The 22684-nt window shown below is 36.6% G+C and overlaps 1 protein-coding gene across 2 annotated transcripts in view; it reads right to left on the bottom strand.

Annotated features, from left to right (window-relative positions):
• Positions 1-2481: 2481 nt before the first annotated feature.
• The window catches only part of WFS1 (wolframin ER transmembrane glycoprotein), a 33310-nt gene continuing 13107 nt past the window's right edge, over positions 2482-22684 (bottom strand). For both annotated transcript variants that reach the window (XM_005517851.3, XM_014263198.2), the window contains exons 3-8: positions 16226-16308; positions 12343-12487; positions 11350-11520; positions 10689-10769; positions 6824-6969; positions 2482-5161 (exon numbers count right to left, since the gene is read on the bottom strand). In XM_005517851.3, the coding sequence (XP_005517908.1) occupies positions 3353-5161; positions 6824-6969; positions 10689-10769; positions 11350-11520; positions 12343-12487; positions 16226-16308 (2435 nt within the window). In that variant the 3' untranslated portion in view covers positions 2482-3352. The remainder of the gene's footprint in view (positions 5162-6823; positions 6970-10688; positions 10770-11349; positions 11521-12342; positions 12488-16225; positions 16309-22684) is intronic.

Here is a 22684-nt window from a genome sequence, read left to right on the forward strand (position 1 = left end):
GTCAGAGCCCCATCCGGCCTGGCCTTAAATACCTCCAAGGATAGGGCAGCCACAGCATCTTTGGGCAACATACATGTTACCCTGTGTTAAAAAAAAAAATGCAACATTTTTCCAGTTAATAACAGCTATTTTATGGAACTTAAAAGATCCATTAGTTATAAGAAAGAAAACCACATCTTAATTCCTACAGATCTACCAATTTTTTTCTCTGGGAGAACAGGGCAAAACTCTGCATTCTTGCCTCCTGCAAGATGCTGTTAGTCATTACAGAGTGGGCTCTTAAGTTACTCAGAGTATCTGTATGTGTTGTGCTGTTTTTCTGTGCTTATGGAAGAATGTACCAGTTTGGAGAACAAACAGTACTTTTTCATGTTACATTGAAGATGAAATTCAAATGAATATTTTTTCTAAATTCTGTATATACTAAATGCTAAAACTGAACTTACAGAAGAACAGCTGAACCTAATTTAGAACTGTCAATAGCCATGTAATATCCTCCTCTTCCATTAATTAATACTAATTCAAAATACTGAATTACCAGCCTAGAGAAAGGGCACCTGCCTTTGGAACTGTTTATAATTCATCGTATATTGAAAACTGAGTAAGAAAATAATAAATGTAGGACTAATTGAATAATTAACAGCAGCTGCCAGATTCCAACCTAGAAGATGGACTAGTTTGAAATACAGAGCTGTAGCAGGAATGGAACAAAGTTATTTTGTACTCTGTTTGCTCGCAAGATGCAAAGTAAATACAGGCACCCTTTGCAAAAACACCTTGATTATTAAATTCCAGCAATTTTGTGCTTGTCAGCTAAGACACACTTTAGAAAGAAAAGATTTTTTTGGTAAAGGTTTCAGAACACTGAATACTAGACTGATAAGACAATGGGGTACCTAATCCATCATGTTACCATTAACATATTCTCTTTTTCCATAAAAATTTAAAAGCAACAAGGAGAAACACTTAAGAACTAGCATTAAAAGGCATTTTTAAATGTCTTGCAGTAAAATTTTCTTCCTCTGTCCCTTGTGGTTGCACTGAAGAATTGAAAACATATGGAAAATGACCTTCAATGTGCTACTGTGCAAAATTTCCCACCTGTGCTGTAAAGAGGCACTTGAAAAATACAAGTATCCCCATCAATCCATCACTACAGGGCACATTAATTATTTTTCCTATGATCTAGATAATTCAGAGTTTGGCTTTGGGTTTTTCTTTTATTTATGTAAGTGCATAAAGGGTAATTGTTTAACTTTGAATCTGACCCATATTGATATGAGTATTTTTGAAGGAGCTCTCCCCCTCTGAGCAACCAGAGATTTTTAGCTAATAATTCTAAGTTTGCATATTTAGTAGCAGTTATATGCCAATATCCTCTAACACTTCTGCAAAAAAGGCTGAAATACAAGTTTCAGAGTTATTATGATACAGATGGGAACTGAGGTAACAAGATTAAGCCTTTTGTCTCGTAAAAAGCAACTCATTCCAAAGAAATCAAGTACTCACTCTCCTCCTGCAAAACTTCCTGTATCTGACTTGAGTCACTTTTTCATTTTCAGGACATGTAACAACTCCTTCAAAATGTACCATAGTAAGTCACTAAGTTGACATCCATACAAAGAGTAAAAGCTAAAAGGAGAAATTTTAACATTAGTTTTGAATCCCAAGACTGTTGCCTTTTTCTTCCTAACAAAGATAGAAGTTTCACAATTTTGTGTATGTAAGGGGAAAAAAGTTCTAAAAATTAAAATCTTTTGTGCTTAGATTTCAGAGCTAGGAAGAATGTTTGGGTATCTAAAGAGCCTATGGATGTTCTGAAAAGGAGGAAAAAGGCCTAAGTTTGACTTATTTCCAGTCAAAATGGGCCTGGGTAAGGGAAGCTGTCAAAATTTGCATTTACTTGCTATCTTATTCCTTTTCCCTAGGTTGAAACAGATATAGTTAGAAAATTTTCAAAGCTAGAAGCACCCTGAAGAAAAGATTACTTCATAGATTTTCTGATGGACTCTGGGGCTTCTGCCGTGGGCACCGGCAGCACACCTGCAGGTGCCTTTGGCAGTCTCCCTCCCAAACGCAGCTCTGCAGCCATTGCCTCATTGTCCCCAGAAGCTTCCCCTTCTCTATCAGGTTTTCATTGCTAGTACTTCCCCCTGGTCCTGGTGATCACTGACACACAAAGGCAAAATGAATCTAAAGCCAGCTCAGTGGAGGAGTGAGGGAAATGGCAGGATGTATCTGTGACGTGCAGCCACAGTAGCCAGAAAAGGTCCAAAGTCACAACAAAAGCAGGGGGAAGCACTATGTGTAGACTGCACAGCTACAAAAACTTCACATGGCACACCAGATTCTACTGCTGGCTTCAAAATCATCAAGTGCAACTTCAAGTATCTCACACCAGAGTATTTTAAACATTCTAAATCATACTTTTCAGTGAAAGCTGCTATCAGCACAACACAAACTGGTCACAACATCAAAGCATAATGAACAAATGTTGTACCCATTTAATTCAAGTTTGTACTTCATGTTTATTTGCAAAATACAATTAAACAAAAATTCTATTTCCATTTCCACTATAGACTTTTAGGGATATTTTCAGTTGCTGTAGCTTGTCCATTACTGGTACCATCTCAATACCAGCCTTGGTATTTGCCTTTCACACACCAGCATGGACTATACCTTAGTGTAACCAATCAGAACAAATAGCAAATTTAATACACAATATTTAATGCAAAGTAGAAGCCTGGGGACTTCATAAAACCTTGCTGGGGTGTGAAATGTTGTGCCCCTTCAAAAAACAGTGGTCACTATCTTCTGGACAAATAGTGAAACAGTGATTGCTGCACGCAAATATCACTAACAGGTACTGACTCCAAGATCACTTTTCTCTAGAAAACACCAAATAAATACAAGCAATAAATGCAACAAAAGCTGTTGTCAGCTACCTATTCTAAACCATACCTGTGGAAATACAAATGTGCACAAAATGAATACTTAAAAGAGTAAAGTGCTTTTAACATTGAGCAAGTGAATGCATCTAGTGTTGTACCACAGGCAATATATCCATTTCAGACAAAACAGTTTCCATGCAATTAGTCAGCAGTGATCCCCTGCATTAGTTTGTAATATTAAAGTACTATATATTACTTCAGTCATACAGGGCTTAAGGTCAGGATACAGTGTGTACACTTGCAAAACTCAACCAGTGCTCTATATTAGCATACTTTTTGAGCATTGCTACAGCATGGTAGATTTTTGCTGGTTTTTTTTTCTTTTCTCTTAAGAAGCCAAACCTTTTGTAGTGTAAATGCAGTGGACACTGAAAATACCACCAAAATAATATGTGAGCACATTATGCAGCTGACAGGAATGGGAAGAAGAAAAAATCAAAAGCAAATTTAATGGCTTTATGCACTGTGCTCCTCCAGTCCTGCTCTATTTTCACGTGCCTCCCTGCAGGTAGGAGTTTAGACATGCAATTCAAGCAAGTGATTGCTTTCAGTTCAAAGACAGGCCATTTACTGCCAAGACGACCCTCCAGAATTGTGCTGAATTCAATTATACTCCCTTGCCTCAAGTTCAGCAACACTTTTTTAAACTCATTGCTTGCCTTCAGCACAATATCTTTGGTTATATCATCCTCCTCTATAGGCTTGCTTCCATTTTTACTACTGAAAGGCATGCCCACAGTTATTTCGAATTTGTACCGATCAAACATTTTCATGTGGCATTTATGCTTTGTCAAAAACTTCAGACGACACAATTCTTCCTCCTCCAGTGTAACATTTTTGGGATCACAAAGAGGGTAGGTTTCACCATACAAGCATCTCATCCAATCGCCAATAAAAAATGGAAGCATATTTATTGCAGATTCTGCACTGTTGTCGATTTCTGTCACGCGCACGTATTTGAACCGCCCAGTCCATGTCACTCGGTGTCCTTCCAGGTGACTGCACAAAATCTGAGTACGTGCCATGTTAGTCTCCTTCCAGGCCCGGGGTCCACAGAGGAAACCATACTGATTCCATGTCAGCGTGGAATTGTAAACTTTCATTCCTTCAGATCGATACACATAGAACCAACAGAACAGCACTACAGCTGTAATCCACACCAGGATGAGTTTCACAATTGAGCTTCGAGTGAGCGATTTAACCACTTCAACTACAGATAAGTTAACCTTTGTCCACCATCGAAAGAGCAAAGGAACAGCACACAAAACCAGGGTCACTACAATTTTCATGAGCTCCAAAGACAAAAACCACTTAATAAAGTGGACAAGACACATCAGTGCAATGCCTACACCCAGCACTGGGAGTGCAAAGAGGAACAGGAAGTATCCGATGGATGCACGAACGAGCCCAATGCCAGAGGACTCCTGCAGAATGACCACAGAGAGTTCACACCACATAAAGCACACCAGATATGGGACCAGGTAGCAGTAGGTGCCTTTAAAATTCCGTAGTTGGGCCATTCTAAAGAAAAGATAGAACAAGTACAAAAACAGAAGGCATGGGATGCTTACATTGATCACAAAGAAATGGCCTACAGGCACTGTAAAGAAGGTTTTACCTAAGAATTTCAAGTAGCCAAAATTCCCAGGTAATACCTGCAGTAGGGATAAGCAACCAGCAGCTATCTCAGTCATTAATGCTCTTCTTGTGTAAGGTTCTGCACACGTGCTTAAACTCATGTAACTTGTCACTGTGAAGAAAACTGAGACAGTAGCTAACTCTGAGCATGGTATACAGTCTTTGCTTGCTATAGGGAAGGAAAAAATAACAAAGAATACTGATAGTAAAAAATAAATGTACGGTTCTAAGTGATTCCATCCAAAGTTCACCTCAGCTTGCTCAACATCTAGGTTTGGTTCAAAACGAAGCAGTAAGTCAGTCAAAGCACGGAAGTTTTCCCAAGCCTTACTGTCCTGAAAAACTTTCAGTGTGCAAATCACCATAGAAATGAAGGACAAATAGAATATGACTAATGGAATAATGAAGGCAAAAAAATCAATTGTCAGATTACTGATGATGAAGAAAAAGATGAGAGCATTGATATGGTGTGTTGGAACAATGGTAGACAGCCAATGCATTCCTGCCTTTGATGCAATATCTATAAGGTATTCTTTAATTTCCATAATGGCATGAAGTGGATATTTTACAACCTGGAAAAAGAGAAAGAAGCATTTTATTAAAGAGCAGTTTTGTATCTTTACATCACAGACATTCTGAGCTGAAGCAGTAGCAGCCAGTTGTCTAACCTCAGCTAACATGGAGAGATTTATATATCAGATCAATGTTGCCAATAAAATAAGATTATTGTGTCTGAGATTATTAGCTCCATTTTGATTAACTCAGTCAGACGAAGCTCAGAGCCAATTTTGATTTCAGGCAAGATGTATTTCATTACCTTTGACACATATAATTAAATGGCTTCCTAGTCAAATATTCTGCTCTGCTAACTTCATACTGAAGATAAACTACATGGCTACAGCCCTGCACTATCTAAGTCATTACTTGAGCTCCAAGTACTATACTTTAAAGTGTGTAACTGCCACATTCTGCAAGGATTATGCTATACATTCTATATGTATATACATCCATATACACTGCAGGAAGTAGTGCCTATGATTCATATACACATACAGGAAGTCTTTACAGCTGTGGTTTTATCTTTAAACAATCCTTCACAAGCATCTAGGGATGCAGCTGTCAAAACCTATTTTGGAAGCAGCAGAAGTATGTTAAACTCAATTACTACACATTTACAGATTCTTTTAACTTCACAACAGTAGCTGTAGAGGATCTTAAAATTCTACCTATTTTATGTGGCATTTTCCAACACAGTCACTGGACAACAGAGAAACTGCTGGATTGAACATTCTCCCTATAACCAACCATACACTTTACAAAAGAGCAATTAAAAGGTACTGGATTTTTCAAACACACATTCAAATATTACATAAGGACATTAGATGCTGCAATCAATCCTCCTTCCCCCTTAAAATAACAGTTTCTATGTTTTCCCAGATCTTTTAATTTTATTAGTTCAAGGGGAAAAGCCAAGAATTTTCCAGCAAATACCTGTGGCACTGTGATGAACTGGGACAACACATGCCCCAGTGATTTGGGCAAAAGCTTCTTTATTTGTGAAGGCATCTCTGTTCTTCATAAAAGCATCTCTATCAGACAATTAGCCATGCAAAAGCTTGTCAAGAGTGTCACCTTTCACTCTCCCTTTTTTCCCCCCACCTCTGCAATATGATAATGGACAAACAAAATTGCAGCAAAAAATGTCAGGTCAGCGGCCACACACCCCCTACCTCACCTAAAATTTATGCCAGTATTGAAGGCATGCACCTTATTTTTCCCTTCTTTCACTGTGTAGAGAAGTATCAGTGTAGAAGCAGCAAGGTTCATCGTTTTTCAATTCAGTCATAACAGAACCTTTTCATGCTATGGATAATTTTTCCCACCTGCTTGCACCCCTATTTGAATTAGAAAGATATGAAGCATATAACATCATTCATAATAAAAATAGGGCAGTGATGACAGGTACATTTTAATCCTCACTGAAGATATAATGAAGATAGATTGATCTCTTACAGGGAAAATTGTTGTCACTTTCTTTTAAATACATGACTCATATATACTAAACTTGAAACATATATATGAGGTCAAGTCCAAAAAGAAGTTACAGCAACAATTCTTGTACTGATCTATACAGACTAAACATCAGTATTGAGAGAGAAGTGCAAGTCACTCCTGTTTTGTCTGCAATGTTTAAGAGGCCATTCAACATAACCTGTTCCATACTGCCTTTTTACCTTCAGTCGTAGGGGTAATTCTTCAGGACTCTTCCCTGCCAGCTCATCATCTTCTTCTTCCTGCATAATCAGGTTAGATGGGATGATTCCCTTTGCATACTTCTTGGTAATTTCAACAAAGTCATCCAAAGCAATGAATTTTTTAGCTAAAAAGATAAAATGAAAATTTGGAATAAATTTTATCACAACACTGTATTAATTATTACCTGGAATATTAATTTTCTTTCCTGCCAGAAACTAGTCTACAAAAACTGAACTACTGACAACACAGGCTTACCTTGCAACTTGCCCTGAGATCTCTGCTGAAAACTATCTCCTTGTGCCAGCATTATATATAATACTCTACATCTTGTCAGATCATCAGGTAAGTTTATTATACTAATAAATAGCATAACAGAGTGAATGAATGTAGCTTATCTGCAAGTATTCCAAAGGAAAAAAAAGACTACTGAAATAGTTCACAGTTTTAAATCATAAACTATTGTATCTGCTTCAGAGAAATATTCAACAGCTGCCTTGGAAAGAAAGACTTGTACAGAAGCAGTAATGAATTATTTTTATGTCATCAACTGAAACACTGACTTATAATTTGTCATTTAACAGTTATTTTTCTGAGTTCAGAAGTTACAGACGTATAATTATGGTAAATATTAGATTATTACATCTATGAGACTAAATATATATTACTTAGAGTATATTAATTTAATATACTATGTGGCTATACAAGGGCCTCCTCGGAACTGTATTAAGTGTCTAAGTGTATCTAAAACAGCTACCAGCAACAAAACAGACCTTGCTCAGTTTACAAAGAGTCAAAATTCATCCCTCTGCCCTGGAAGATTCTTATCCACTCCTGTGAGCATAAGGGAGGCATGAGGTTACTACTGAAAACTCTAGGGAAACAGCAGGACAAAAGATGATTATTTTGTTTGAGCACTGATTCAAACTCTTTGCACCCAATTCTCTACATTAGCATCGATTAACTAGTTTCTGTGGCAGACAAGCTTGATGCAGTTTGTAAAGTAGAATAATTAACGGCAATTTAGTTTTTCCATAAACTAAATCAAATTACATTGCTGTATAAATGAAAGAATTGAATGACAAAAGTCTGTAACACATCTCCTACACGGTAAATTTAACTAGTTAGCTGATGCAAAGATATGAAAGCTGGCCTGCTTACTAGTTTGAGATTTTAAAGAGACAGATAACTACTTCATCAAATTCAAAATCAGAGCATTAATGGGTTTGGGCCCAGAAGATTTTTAATTTAAACATGCTACATTTATAGAAGCAACACATAAATAGCTCAGTATTTAATACTGAGAACACTGGAGATATAGAACAAAGTACTTGTCTCAAGATACATACTAGAGGAAGAGGAATGTTAAGAATTCAACAGAAAATCAGCATTTTACAATCTATCTTTTGGTTTAATCTCACAATATGGATGCTGCCTTTGGCTTGGACTTTTTACCACTCCCCCACCTCCATGCATGAACCCTTAAGTCCCACAAAATACCATCTGGCATGCCTCCCAAGAAACAAGAAAGGATTTATTTTTGCTAACTATTCCTATTATTCACAGAGTGTAAGGCAACTTCACTTTCATCAAGAAATCTGTGAGACTCTTTGGCTGTCTTGGTGGGCTTCAGACTAAGCCTAACACAAAAGGTGTGATCTAAATTTACTGCCTTATTGGGAAAAAATATACAGTGCTGGAATAGTCTTATTTGTGTAGAACTGCCAAGCAGACATGTTAGAACATGTAAAAATACCTTAACAGCACTTTTACAGGATCATGTGACATCCTGAGAAGGAAGGAGTTATTAACTTACTATGTATAGTTGCAATGACACGCACCCTCTCAGGCACGCAACAACTGCCCATTGACAATGTCACCTCTAATTTTCTGTTTATGCCTTCATTAAGGACAACCCAGATCAGGTATCTGCAAACACATATCTAGCTTAAAAATTATCTTCCAAGTATTGCCAATGTACTAACAATGAAAGAAGAATCTCCTTCTGGAAAGGTAAATGAAGAAACTCTGAGTCAGAGGAGTAAATGATGGAGAGTAACAGCTTTCTTATTCCTCCATGAAAAGGTAAAAGCTTTCTAGAGAAGAAGTAACAGCTTAACTCCTACTTTAAGTGTTTGAAACTTTTCATTTTAAAATGTCATTAGTATTTTGTCACCTAAGTGCCTCTTAAATTGATATAAAAAACATATTTTGTAGATTCTATTTTATTATTCATAGATTTTTTTCAATTTGGTTCTGACAAATTCCCCTGCCTCCCCCCATCCACCCTAGGAAAAGAAAAATATTAACATCCACTTCTGCCTACACTTACGTATGGGTTCATTTACTGCCCTGCTATTTTTTCTGCAATTTAAGGCTTAAAAAAACAAAAAATCATGTTTGCCAGTTCCTTTTCTGATAGCTCTCTGAATTACTGAAAAATCCAGAATAAAATGACTTGCTGTGCAGTCATTCAGTAGCAGCATAAGCCAGTTCACCTAAAGGGATGGAAAGAACCCCAATGCAACATAGCTCAAACGAACCCAAATACATTTGCATTATGATAAAATGACTGGACAATGAAACTCAGTGCTGTCCTTGAAGGACTGTTTCTAGCTTGCCAGAAGTGGCAGCCAAGTCATAAAAACAGCTGACATAGTCTCACAGAAGGTTTGACTGGACCACAAGCTTGCTTTCCAAAATATTGTTTCTCACATCCCTTAATCCCTTATTCATACACAGGCATGTGCCCCTGCTCCTCTTTTACTTCTGTCAAAGCTAATGAAAACTAAAATACTCCACTCAGGAATGCTATTTTTCAAGTCACTTGTGTAACGAACAATCCTTGAAGGTAAAGGCCAAATTTACCTCATGAAATGTAAATCTAATCTTTCAAGGAGTTTAAACCTGCAAACCTCCAGATTTGACTTCCTATTCCATGTATGATATTTTAGTTTCACATAATCTTATCTACAGATGTATTAGTAAATAATATGCTTTTTGACATTTAAAAGTGCTCTTCAAGTACTGATCTACACTGCACATGAACTGCTCCATATGACTTGGTACATTTCAAGAAACTGAGGTTTTCCTGACAATGAATAATTGAACCTTATGTTAAATACTGTTCTTGTAAAACTACACATGCTGCATTGTAGTGATTGATAATTCATTTTCTTTGACCATCCTCCTAAAAGCCCAAAAGCACATCAGCATTTCTTAGTTATGCTAGACTAAGGAAAACTTTCATTTCCAATCCCCACACACCACCAAACCTTACAAAACTCACAGACTTAGGTCTACAAATCTGACCCTGTGTGTGTTAAGGGGTTTAATTCTTTGCAATACATGAACTAAGCTGCTGTAAATCATGAAATAAGTACCTTGGTGCATCTTTCCTAAATCATTCATTGAACAAATATGAAAAGACAAATATTAATTATAAGGGAAGAACAAATGAAAGCAAGTCAAATAGAATGAAGGATCTGCCTGCACTAAATTGGTGCATAATTCATTCCCTCACTGTAATCAGAAAACTTACTGCAGTTAGAACTAAAAAAAAATATTGAAAATTAAAATCTTCTTTGCTGAACAGACTTTTGCGTGCTGAAAGGGCAAGAATATAAAAATAACAAATGACATGCAAACTCCCTGTAGTAGTTGACTGTAATGGTGATATCTTCTGTGAGGTCACATGCAGATCAGTTATTGGTTTTCCACACAGAATAAACTGACACTATCAGTTTACTGCAATCCAAACTTTCTATACATTCTTAGTCTGCCAGCACAAAATTGTTTACCAAAGCAAACTAGAAACTAAAACTGAAAGCAGCAGCATGCACTCACATTCACTGTTCACTAATCGCTCCAGCATCCTTCTCTGCTTCTGCACGGACTTAGGGACCGGGCCAGGCTGCTTCTCACCATCTGTTTCAATAAAAGAAGTGTATGAAAGTCAAAGCAGTCAGTTAAAGTGATCAACCAGTAACTGCAACATCTGAGGAATGGTAACTCCTCAAAGGAGGGAGAAGACAAACTTACATAAAAACAGATAGCAAGTGACTATATAGTTTTCTATATTCCTTTTACTGCACTAGAAAAAGAAACAGCTAACATTTAGTGCTATAGTGGCAGAATGTCTTGAAGACTGAATCTGTAAATTGAAACATCTAGTGAGGTATCACCAGGATGACTGTTAGAGGGAAAAAAAAAATCAAAGCCATAAAATACCTATTTTCCAAGGACAGTGAGTGCTAAATAAAGACATTTTAAATATATGGTCACTTAAACAAGTGTTTAACTGACCCATGACCTACAGCAAGTGTTGGTCCAGAGAGCATAGTTATTAAAAGAGGGCTAGTCATTGAGAGAGTTACATTAAGTACAATCTTAAGATTGTACACTTACTATTATCTCATTCCTGATCATAAAGCCCTTTAGGTTTCTAGCTGTACTGTGCCCATAGGTCTGTATTTTATCAGTACCATAAATCAGTTCTTGAACAAACCTTCATTGTCAACTTGCCCAACATTCTCCAGCAGTTCAGAAACCTCTAATTGCTTCTTCTTCTTCGGATTTAATTTCCAATACATGACCAAGGCAGCTTTTCGCACAGCTCTCTCCAAGTCAGTTTCAGATGATAACTTTTTCACTTCTTCCTCATTCTCAGAAGTTATGCCTCAAGAAAAGAAAAAATACATTACACACTTATCCCACACCCATGCAGAAACAGATTAGATAGATTTGCTCACAATTTTTCACAGTTTAGTCTGAAACTTCTCAAGTTTCAGTCACATTCTGACCACCTAAGTAAATTACTCAAATGCCTTCTATGTCCATTGCTTATCAAAATCTAATCACATTGCTTAGGTTTAAATTGTACTTCAAAGCTGTGCAAGACATGCATTATACTATGTCTTGCTTCAACTTTTGAAGCACAGTGGATCAGGCAAAAGGTAATGCTGATAGGCATGGGTGACATGCAAAGGCACCAAGAACTGAGTAAAAGTTGTTCTTCTTTTTTGCTTTGTTGGGGCTTTTTTCCCCTTGTAAGAGTTCATATAGTTGGTGGGTGAGAAGAGACCATTCCAAGCATGGGAAGTAGCATGGAGGAAGACAAGAATGTTAAAGTGAGAAAAGACAGTGAACAAGACCAATTAGAAGAGAGGTTGGAGAGGGGCAAAAGCATGAAACAGCAGATATGTAGCTGGTGTGTGGTTATTTATGCTCTTCAGAGTCAAAGAAAAGAAGCTTCCATGAAAGGTGAGGATGAGCAGAACACGCATGGATTTCATAAAGAAATTCAAGCAAATAACTAATAAAATGCTTTAATAAGCAGTGTTGGTAATTAGTGCTCTTTAAATTACCTGTCGGAGCAGTCTGTTAGCAACTATTCACGCAATTTTGCCATGATCATTTGAACTTTTCAGAGTTCAAATAAGTACAATATTATTTCAGATAATGTGGGAATTGGAAGCAGGATGCCTCAGAGAACCCATACCTCTTCTGTCTGCCAGGCATTTACGCAAGAGTTTGACAGCCTCTCTTCGACCTTGCTTAGCAGCAAGGATGAACCAGTCAACTGCACTGCAGTTGTTAAGTTCTTCATCCTCCTCTTCTGCTAATCTCAAGAAGTGCTTCCCCACCTATAATAAATAGGAAACAAAATTCCTTCAATTACTGAAACATACTCCCCTTTGTCTCTATGTCTTTCTTCTTCCCTCCCACCCCATGGAACTCAGCTAAGATAAATTCTCTCTGAACAAAAGGTCAAAACATTTGCTCCTAGCACTAAAGAACATAGCTGTAAGCTGATCTAACTGGAAAGATCTGGAAGAACTGGAAGCAAGAAGGAATTGCAACACATTTGGCCAGGTCAGTGAATCAGTTGCCATTGGTGTTCAGGAATCTGACAGAATCAGGTGAAGCTCACGGTGTTAGAAGTTTTCTTGAATTCTTTTCCTCCTACACAACAATGACCAGACAATACTGCTAACTTCATTTTAGAGCCAGAAAAGGTAAATGTAATATAATCTGGTGCCACTGACAATCAGAAATTCAGGTGAAGTTATTGACAAGGCCTTGACATAGAAGCAGGCTTCAAGAAGGGCAATCCCTGACTCACATCAGCTCAGTCACTGAAGATCAAAGCAAACTCATGATTATTTGGTGAATGGAATAAAACTAATACTGTTTAAGCATCAAGCAAATTCAGTAAAAAAGCTTATAAAAATTCTCCTATTCAGGATTACAGAAATTACCAAGCAGTTGTCTATATTACTGTTTTACAGGTAAGAAAAAAACACCACCTTTTTTCTTCCTTTTAAAAATCAAAATATATGAAAATATACCAGAAATTAAATTTATGCAATAGTATGAAACACTTCTGATTATCACAACACAAGGCAATAAAAAGTTAAATGGCAGAAAATGCCCAGAACTACTGGATATTTTATCTGTATACCTAGAGAATCTGGGAAATGTTTTTGCTTGGCTCACTGCACTCTCTCCCTAATGTTACTTCAGCTACATTCTAGAAGTAATTAATGCAATACCTTAATAGTTTTTTATATCCACATTATTACCTGCTGGAACAAAAAACCCTGTTTGAAAGGCTCTCTGAAACTTTCATTTGTTACTGCCACTAAAGCTGACTAAAGAAATGCTGTTGAAAGATTAATAAATCACATTACCCTTATGCAGATTAAATGCACTGTTATAATCAGAAAGGCCTTTCTTAACCAGTAAAGGGTAATTCTCCAGCCATTTAACTGATTTCATATACTTCAGTGAGCACTTCAAGAACTTCCACACAGAGAGTTATTGGGTAGACATTAAATCCATAGCACATACAGTGAAGCTATCCAAAACCATACAGAGATAAGGAGAAAATTTGACTAGATAACCCAAACACTGATTACAAAGTCATGCCGGAGTTCCACGGGAAGTGCACACCAAGAACAGAGGTTATGAGACAATAAAAAATAAAATATTTCAGCAATTGCATGGTAATCTATCACTCAACTGCAGATGTACCTACAGCTATTTATTTCAGAAAGGAATTGCTTGAACAAATTACATGGCAAATAACATCCATCTGACAGGAACAGCTGTTTCCTAAGCATGTTTATATTTATAGCCGTTGAGATTTTGAGCAAAGCTTAAAGAGTAGCAGCATTTAATCACACAGCTCTTAAGTTTCTAAGGCTCTCTTGGACACAGAAACACATATTGCAACATCAACTAACAGATCATGGGACTAGTCATAGCACAAAAGACTACCGCACAAGCAAAATGATAGCATAGCCTGTTTTATGACTCAATTGCTTTTTGGCTTGTCTGTGGTTTTAACAGCAAAGTTCCTACATCAAACCACCTGAAAATGGCTGCAAAGCTCTGGCCTGTAGCAGTCAAAGGAAGAAAAATGGATAGGAAAAGGTGTTAACCTCAAATCTGTCATTTAAGCAGCCTGGGATTCTCTCTTTCCCATGAGCTAGAAGTGTGAAATAAAGCCATATTTGGTAACATCTTAACACAGACCCTCACCCTGTACTTGTCTATAGACTGTTCCCATCTCTGGCTTTGCTAAGTGGGTTGGTAATGTCAAGCAGTCCCCTTGCAGACATCCCCTGTTTAAAGACACAGAACTGCCTTTTCTCCATTACAGAATTCCAGCTGTGGGTGTTTCATTCTGTAACTGCCATACAGTTATTTCTCGATTTAAAAGTACATATGTTTAAGTTAGAGTAATACATGTTGACAGCCACTCAGAGTGCATTTATTTCCGTAGTCATTGCAGAATTATTTTTGAATAAACACAGAATAATAAAATAACTGCAAGCCATTGAACCAGCTGATTTCTAGTGTTTGACTTTGTAATTGTTAACAAACAGCATAAAAGTGGCATCTCAGCTTCTTATTCATACTCCTACAAATGTGAGAAATAAAAATACAATTTTGTAATTGATTCTAAAGGAATGTATTCAACCATAGAGAAGAAATATATTTATTTTCAGGATTTAAAAACAAAAAGCTGATTCTCTCTCCACAAGTAACACGAAATGTGACTACATGAAGAAGAAATTACTGTATTTTGGGCTCCAGTTCAGGCAGTCAATTCATCCTGCGTGCACACTGAAGCAAAATTGTATGCTGTATCTTTTTATTATAAGAATCCTATTATTTTGTATGAATAGAAAATGTACACAGTTAAAGAGATAAAGGTGGAATTAATAGCAAAGGAGAAAAATCCCCATAATTTTTATACATATGTATGCATCACAGACTTAGTATTTCTGAGTATTCGTACTCAATTGGAAATTATATCCTGAAAGAATATTATGGACTTTGCTTTCTTCTGTGTGGAGGAATAGAGCCAAAAGATGAATTTACAGCAATGATTCCCTCAAGGATAATCTTTCATCCTCCACAAAGCTACCAGCTGTTTCAAAGTGAGGAATTTGTTACTATCTCAGGTTACAACTCCAAGGTCAGCCTGCCCCTCAAACAAGTTGAGATGGAATAGGGAACAAGCACTGCCATTTTTTTTTTTTTTGCTAGCTTTAAAAGAATTACTTTCCCATCCCTACCTCTGATTTTTATTTACAATAGGAGTGTTGATTTCCTTGGGAAAAAATCCAAACCAATGAGCGTGTAGGAGACTGCAACCACTCCTATTTGGCATCAAAGCTGAATTTGGAAAAGAATGCTCAAGTAAAACACTAACCAAGTTTAACACAAATTAAAACCCTTCTATACAATTTTAAGCTATTTATACCACTACACCAAGTGATGGAATGCAGTGGAAAACTGGTATAATTTTTCTAAAACCTAAGGGAAAACCTGAAGTGCTAACAAATGCAGGACAGAACTGATATTATTAATTCAATTTTATCTGCCATTAAATAAGTAAACACAGCTAATTTCAATAAATGAGGGGCTTCTTTTCTAAAATGTGTAATTCAACAGAGAAATGGTATATGAGGAAAATATCAGCAACCAACCTCTGTCCCTGCTAAAGCACCTCAATGGTGCTCCAGAGTGCAGCCTAAGAGCCCTGGTATATTTTTATACACTGTAGTGTAGAACCATTAGCATTCAGCAGTCCCTATCTGCACAGCTCCACACATGCTGCTTTAAAAAGAAGAAAAGCAAAATCAGTTCTGTACCTTTTCCTTGCTAAAAAGTTGGACCTGAAGCCACTCACTCTCAAGGAAGCAGCATTTCTCAATGTATTTCTCAATATATGGCATCACCTTTCTTTGAATAGTTTAGCATCTAAACAGACACAGTTCAGCTGAGAAAGAGATAATAATTCTGCAGCAGGCAGTGCTATTTTTGGAATTAAGAGCAAACAAGACCAGACAAAAACCATATAAAATTACCTCTGTTTGTGCTTTTGGCTCTCCAGCTTTGGCCCTCTCAAGAAGTTCTTCAAAGAGCACTTCAGCTTCTTCTTTCATGCCCTCTATAAATTAGATAAAGAAAATTATTTACTAGCAATAGTTTTAAGTATTTTAAAAATCATTGCTGTATGTGGTTGAAGAATTAAATGACCATGACTAAAAAATCCAACACAAGGGTTTTGCAAGAACAGTGGGAATTAACTTATTACAATATTGACTCTCCATCTCAGTACTGTATTTCAGCATATTTACCCTTGTTATTCGGTACACGCCACAGGATGCCACAGTTTACAGTTTCTCATTTACTTCCACAAAATTAATTTCTCAACAGAATATTCATTACAAAAAATATGAGCACATGTGGAACATGTCAGCTTTTGTACTATTACTATTCTTTTCTTGATATCACTTCAGTCTTCCACCTGTCAATCTCTTTATTTATCACTGAAACCTTTTCTAGGATTTTGAAAAAATAATCAGCCTTTAAAACAGTCTATTTGAAAGCTCAGTCCCTCAGTCTCTGGAGCATACAGAAACTAACAACATTTACACCTGCTAAACCTTGGGTTTTTTTCATTTTACTCCACACTCCACCTTATATTTTTCTTTTCTCATCTACTGAACATATACAGACTTAAACAATTGGTTTTCTTCAAAAGCATCATACTGCTCCACCAGTCAATCCTAAAGAAAAACTCAAGAGCTTTCTCTGATACCCAGTGTTTATAAACAACATCATGCTGCATGCTACTTGATGAATAAATAATTAGTTAATATCAAAGCTGATGAAGGTCAGGACTGCTACTCTTCTATGAGATGACTTCTCATATATTAGTTAGGAAAAATTTTAAAGAAAAAAAAAATACAACTTGTATGTTTTAAGTTGGGTAAGAACAGACAACTGACCACTGACTCAGCGCTACAGCTTTACTAACCAATCAATCTAAAATTATACTTAGAAAGGTAGACCCATTACCACACACAAACACCCTGTGACACTTTGTATCTACATCCTGAGGGCAGTGGCAGCATGCCAAGTGTGCTTCGGAAGCAGTTTCCAGGTGTAGGGACCTGACTTTCAGGCATCCACTCCAAGTTACAGTGCCTACCTGAGTGGGGCAGCAGCAATGCGAGAAGCTGCTCAGCAGCCCTGCCAGCTGAGGGGCCCGGCACTATCAGCTCTTCTTCAGAAGATGGCAGGAAGGAAGAAATAAACCCCATTCCACATGATCTCCCGAGGAACAGGGTTACTTACATTCTTTAACATCCCTGGCACTGGGACCATTTTCAAAAAGAACAGGCTACACAAGCCAACACTTTCATTAAAATGGATGTATTTAATAAGAGCAAACCATGAAGTAAGATTTCTTCCTCACCATGCCACAGTTTTGTCTGCCAAGTTCCACTTGGAAAAGTTCTAATGCCAGATTATAACATGTTGTCTGGCTAAAAAAGGTACATAATGAAAAATAATTTTAATTTAGTACTTAGTCTTTTCAAAAAGCTGTAGAAATATTATTGTAAAATAGGCAAACAGCATCCCAGCAAAATTAACTACCTAATCTCCTTGCCCTGATATATAACCAACATAATTTAACTCTAAACAACTCAGAAGCCTGTTTTCCAGCTGGCACCATTAACACCAGCAAACATCATTCAGGGGCTCTCTGCTAACAATAAACACGAAGTTACAGGGGAAGTGCATATTGTTTCAAAGAAGTGAAGTATTTATCTACCTACACTACTCAAATGAAACAAGCTGGGCAAGGTAGTACTTCTCCTTTTCCTCCTGTGCTTTCAAATTCATTAAGCCCTTCTGCATCAAAATTAGGAATGCCTTTTGTTTTTTCTGTTCAGGATTTTCTACACGTTGAGAACACCACAGATATTTCAGTGATGCTCTGGATAATATAGGAGGCACCATTCATAAGTCAGTGTTAATTATTTAAGGGGAATTTACACACAGAAGAAAAACAACAAACTACAGAAAGCAGTTTGCTAAACTGATAAGAAACCTGATAAGAAAGGCAGTTCTCTGGCAGCTTATATATCAAAGTCTCTTCCTTTCCATCCTTATGTGTGCCTCCACTTGGCACACACAAGAGCATTGCACAGCTCTGACCCCTTTCAGCTCTTCTTGCTCAGGAGAATGTGTTAGATAAGAAAATGTACTTCAATAGGAAACTGAAGAAACAAAATGGGTATATTTTACAACACCAGGTTATAGTTACTTTATTGTATTACACTGCAGATTAACATGTACATAATGGTATTTGCAAAGATGGGGGAAGAAAAAAAGCAAAATTAAAAACGTGCAGGCTTATGGTGAACTACCTCCTTCAATGAGAAAAAAAAAATGGTGTTATTGCAGTAAACTTGTTGAAATGTTTGTGCTAGAAGAGCTGACTGCCAGGGGAAAGAAACACTTTCTGCAGTTATTTTCAACCTACTGCCCAATCCCTCCCACCCAGTTATCAATTCTATGTACTTGCACATGTGATCTATGAATATAAATAACAGATAGTTAATTGAAAATATGCCTGTAGGTTGTTTCTGTAGTTGTAGGGTAAAGGTGGAAGAACAGGTTGTGGAGATAAAATTTAGAGTATCTTAGTATATACAGTTCTTGTAACCAGCAATATTTTTCCTTTGCTTAAAAGATAACCATGAGGATAATTAAACAGGTCAAGCATGAAATGACTCATGGCAGCCATTATCAATCTACTTTTTTCACAAGGTATACAGGTCAGTCTCTGAAGGTACAAGGTCCAAAACACAATCAAGGTGTGTTTTGAAACAAGGATGGCCAACACATTCTTTCAATTCAGCTCAACATTGAACAAACAACTACACAGGAGTATACCCATCCCCCATAACAATACCATAAGAATTGATGACTGTAACTTATCACCCTTGTTCTTAAGTGTGTTTTTAGTCAGAAAATATCTTGATGTGTATTCCTCCCACATATGAGTATTGCAATGGAAATGCTGTCAGTGGAAGCTTTATTTTCCAGCTTTGCTAAAAACTTGTGCCTTTTTAATGTCAAATTTTACTCTGTCTTGAATATAAAAATTTCCAAAAGACAGGAACACTCATCTTGCAATACTTCATGTATCTTTTATGACAATTAAAATAGACTTTTCTAGCTGTTTTGTGTCAAGTGTGTTAATACAAGCCAATGAAGTCTATCAGTTATCCAAGGCTCACAAATACCACAGTCATTCAAATGCAAGCAGGCAAGAGAAAGTACAGAAGTTTAAGATAGCACCTAGCATTCACAAAAGAAATTAAGACCAGGGGTGTAGAAGTGTGGTTAGTACTTAATATTTGCTGTAGTTCCAACTCTGCCACCAAGAACCTCAAGAATGTGTAAAGCTTAGTTCATCAAACTGCTCTGTAATTCAGTTCCCAACATAGTTAATTCTCCCTTCCCAGAGACAGATCATTCAACAAAATTAGTTAATAGGTGTTGCAACAATAATGTTATTAATAAAATTTTAGTGGTTTTGCTTTTTTTATTCTGTGTGATAAAGTCTTAGGTTTAAGATATGAAATTACACTGCTTTAATTTTTCCCAGTTTCACTAAAAAAAAAGAAAAAAAATTATTTGTGATCTGCAAAGTACGATGCAGATGCATTTCTGACTTGGCTGCATTTATGTCATCATACTTCAGAAAGCATTTAAACTTTTGAAGGCCCACAAAAATATCCATTTTTGATATATAGGCTTTTCTTTGAACAGGTTAAAGTTGTCTCTAAAAACCCATTTTATGAAAGCATTTTTTAAAAAACACTCATTACAACAAAACAGGTTGTTACATAAAGACCTGTATACATCTCACAGTCATACAGCATTCAGAAGACCAAGCTAAAACTGCCTTTTATTAAGTGATAGACTTCAATAGTGCTGGCCAAACATGACTATAGAGTAATTTCTGTTTTCCTAGTAAAAAGTATGTTTTACACCTCCAGGGAAAACACTCAGAATATAAAAGTCTAAACACAAGTGTTTATGTAGGGAAGTTGCACACAGGCTGATAAAAACTAAACACAGCTACTTACTTTTTGAAGCTTTACACATTACTTGGCACACTGGCCATATAAAGTAGGATTCCAGCTTTGTTGCTATAAGCTCAAATGGGAATTTAGCATTCATTCTGTCACAGGCAGGCACTTTTACTACTTCTGTTAGGTTCTGATCAAAAATAGGAAATATTTAAAAAGGAAACACTTTGGTTTCTCAAGTACTTTGCTAGGATGCAATTATTGCCCCTTACCTCTGAAATTTAGCCATTAAATTGATAAAAAGGCAGTCAATCCACAGTAGAGGATTAGTCTAAGTGAGATTGTAAGAAACCAATGCTTAAAATTTTAAATTATGAAAGAAAAATGCCATTATAGGTTAAAGATTAAATAACATAGCTAAACCTCATCTTTGAACTATACTGAAAACCAAAACCCAACAAACTCTTCAACATTCATACAAGTGAATTTGTATGAATTGTGAATTTGAAGATTGTGAATTTACACAATCTTGGTAAGAAATATGTTAAAAAAAATATGTTCAACTTTAAAGACAAAGTAAACTTTTTTCACAAGATTTCCTTCCCAGTGTTCCAGCACAAATCAGTAATAGATACAATAGATTCCCAACCATTTTAATACCCTTAACATACACAACTGAATCACATCATGTGAGTATCACTGTAGTTGGCTGACTTGTTGCAAAGTGTCTGATCACATATTTAGCAAAAATGTTTTACACACATTTTAGACAAACGCTGCTTCCAAAACTTCAGCATTTTAAGTGACATTGCGTATGACACTTTCATTCTGGAATTCTGAAATCTTCAAAGGCACGCAATAATCTTTTCACATAAAGGAAGATTTTTAGTTGTGTATATATGCACACAAAGTGGATCAACATGCACACACCCATCACATAGAACACCCTCAATTTTCTCAGTGCTATTCTAACCACTAGGAATCACTGCCTCCCTTCAAAAAAATCTACTAAAGTTATTTCAGGCAGAAAGGATCAATAGAGTGCATGCTGAATAATAGAAGTGTTTGTAGATTTACTTTCCTACCAACACAAACACATTAAAGCTCTCAGCAGTGGGTTTACTCAGCTCAAGGCAGTTTTAGCCCCTTGCCGGCTAATATCACCCCTGGTCAGGTGCACACAACTTTCTTCTTAGGTCACAGCTACAGCACCTGAATTTCAGATTAAGCAAGAGGACAAAGAGCATGAACAGGGAATAACAAAGGAAAAAAAAAGATATTTTAAAAGATCACAATTTCTTGTGCCTTTTGATCTTCAGATTTTATTTGTTCACACAGTTATTGGAAGCTGGCCCCATGACAGTCATACGATCATGCACAACAAATAATTTTTAAAACAAACACAAGCTAGGGACTTCTAAGTGTTTTCAGTGAAAAGGTGAAAACCTAGTGAGAACAGGATAAAAGGAAAACTGAAAGCACTTTCTCAGACAGAAAACAACAATGAAGCATTCATACAAAATATGTAAGTTTAAAAGAAATTACAGGTTTTACAAGTGAATATTAAAGCCCTTGGAAACTGTACTGAACAAAAGATTAATGCATTAAGCAACACCCACTAAGAGTATGAAGGAAACTGGTATGGCACACACACTATGCGATCAAGACTTCATGCATTCATTTGCGCTCCAAAAAAGAAGTGACAGGAATGTGCAGTAGGAGGAGGATAAAACCCATGTGCTGGGGAGAATAAAGGATCCAAGATGACAGGATACAAAACAAGATTTCTGGATTAGCCTTCCCATTTTATAGTACAGGAAGTATTCCTGAAGTGACTGAAAACAGTCAGGAACAGCTAAGCATATGCAGAGCAAAATATTATGTTCAGTCCTACCCAGTGGGAACACACCTCCAAGTTCACTGAGCACACACCTAGAAAAAATACATACCATTCTCACTATTCCATGAGAAGATCTAACAGTTGATGCAGGTGAAAATTTTTATCAAGGTGGCCCAGCAAAGTGAGCCAAGCAAAGCTAAGTAGGCAGTCTTCCAAATGATCTTGCAAATTTTAGTTTTAGGTATAGAGTTTTTAATGTAGTTTCCTTAATCTTTTGCTTAAATAAATGTGACTAAGACACACTGACAAAAGACCAAGCAGCAAAAAGGCCAGAAAGCAACAATAATAACCTCAACTACATCCCAGAAAATTATACATTCAAAAACAGGATATGATCTTAAATACATTTAATACATAACTTCATATGTTGAGTAGTTCCTCCAGCTAAGGAGTATACAAAAAAAAAAAATACAACCCCCTTTTTTTTTGTAATTAAGAAAAAAAGATACACTGGATTGGACAGATTGGATCCAGCTCATATTTACATCCCTAAAGATAGGAAGTAAGGCTTCTCACGTAAGTCCTCTAAA

Source organism: Pseudopodoces humilis, chromosome 6, assembly GCF_049639895.1.
Source record: "Pseudopodoces humilis isolate 2021_Gansu_Grassland_sample_001 chromosome 6, ASM4963989v1, whole genome shotgun sequence".
Taxonomy (NCBI): Eukaryota; Metazoa; Chordata; class Aves; order Passeriformes; family Paridae; genus Pseudopodoces; species Pseudopodoces humilis.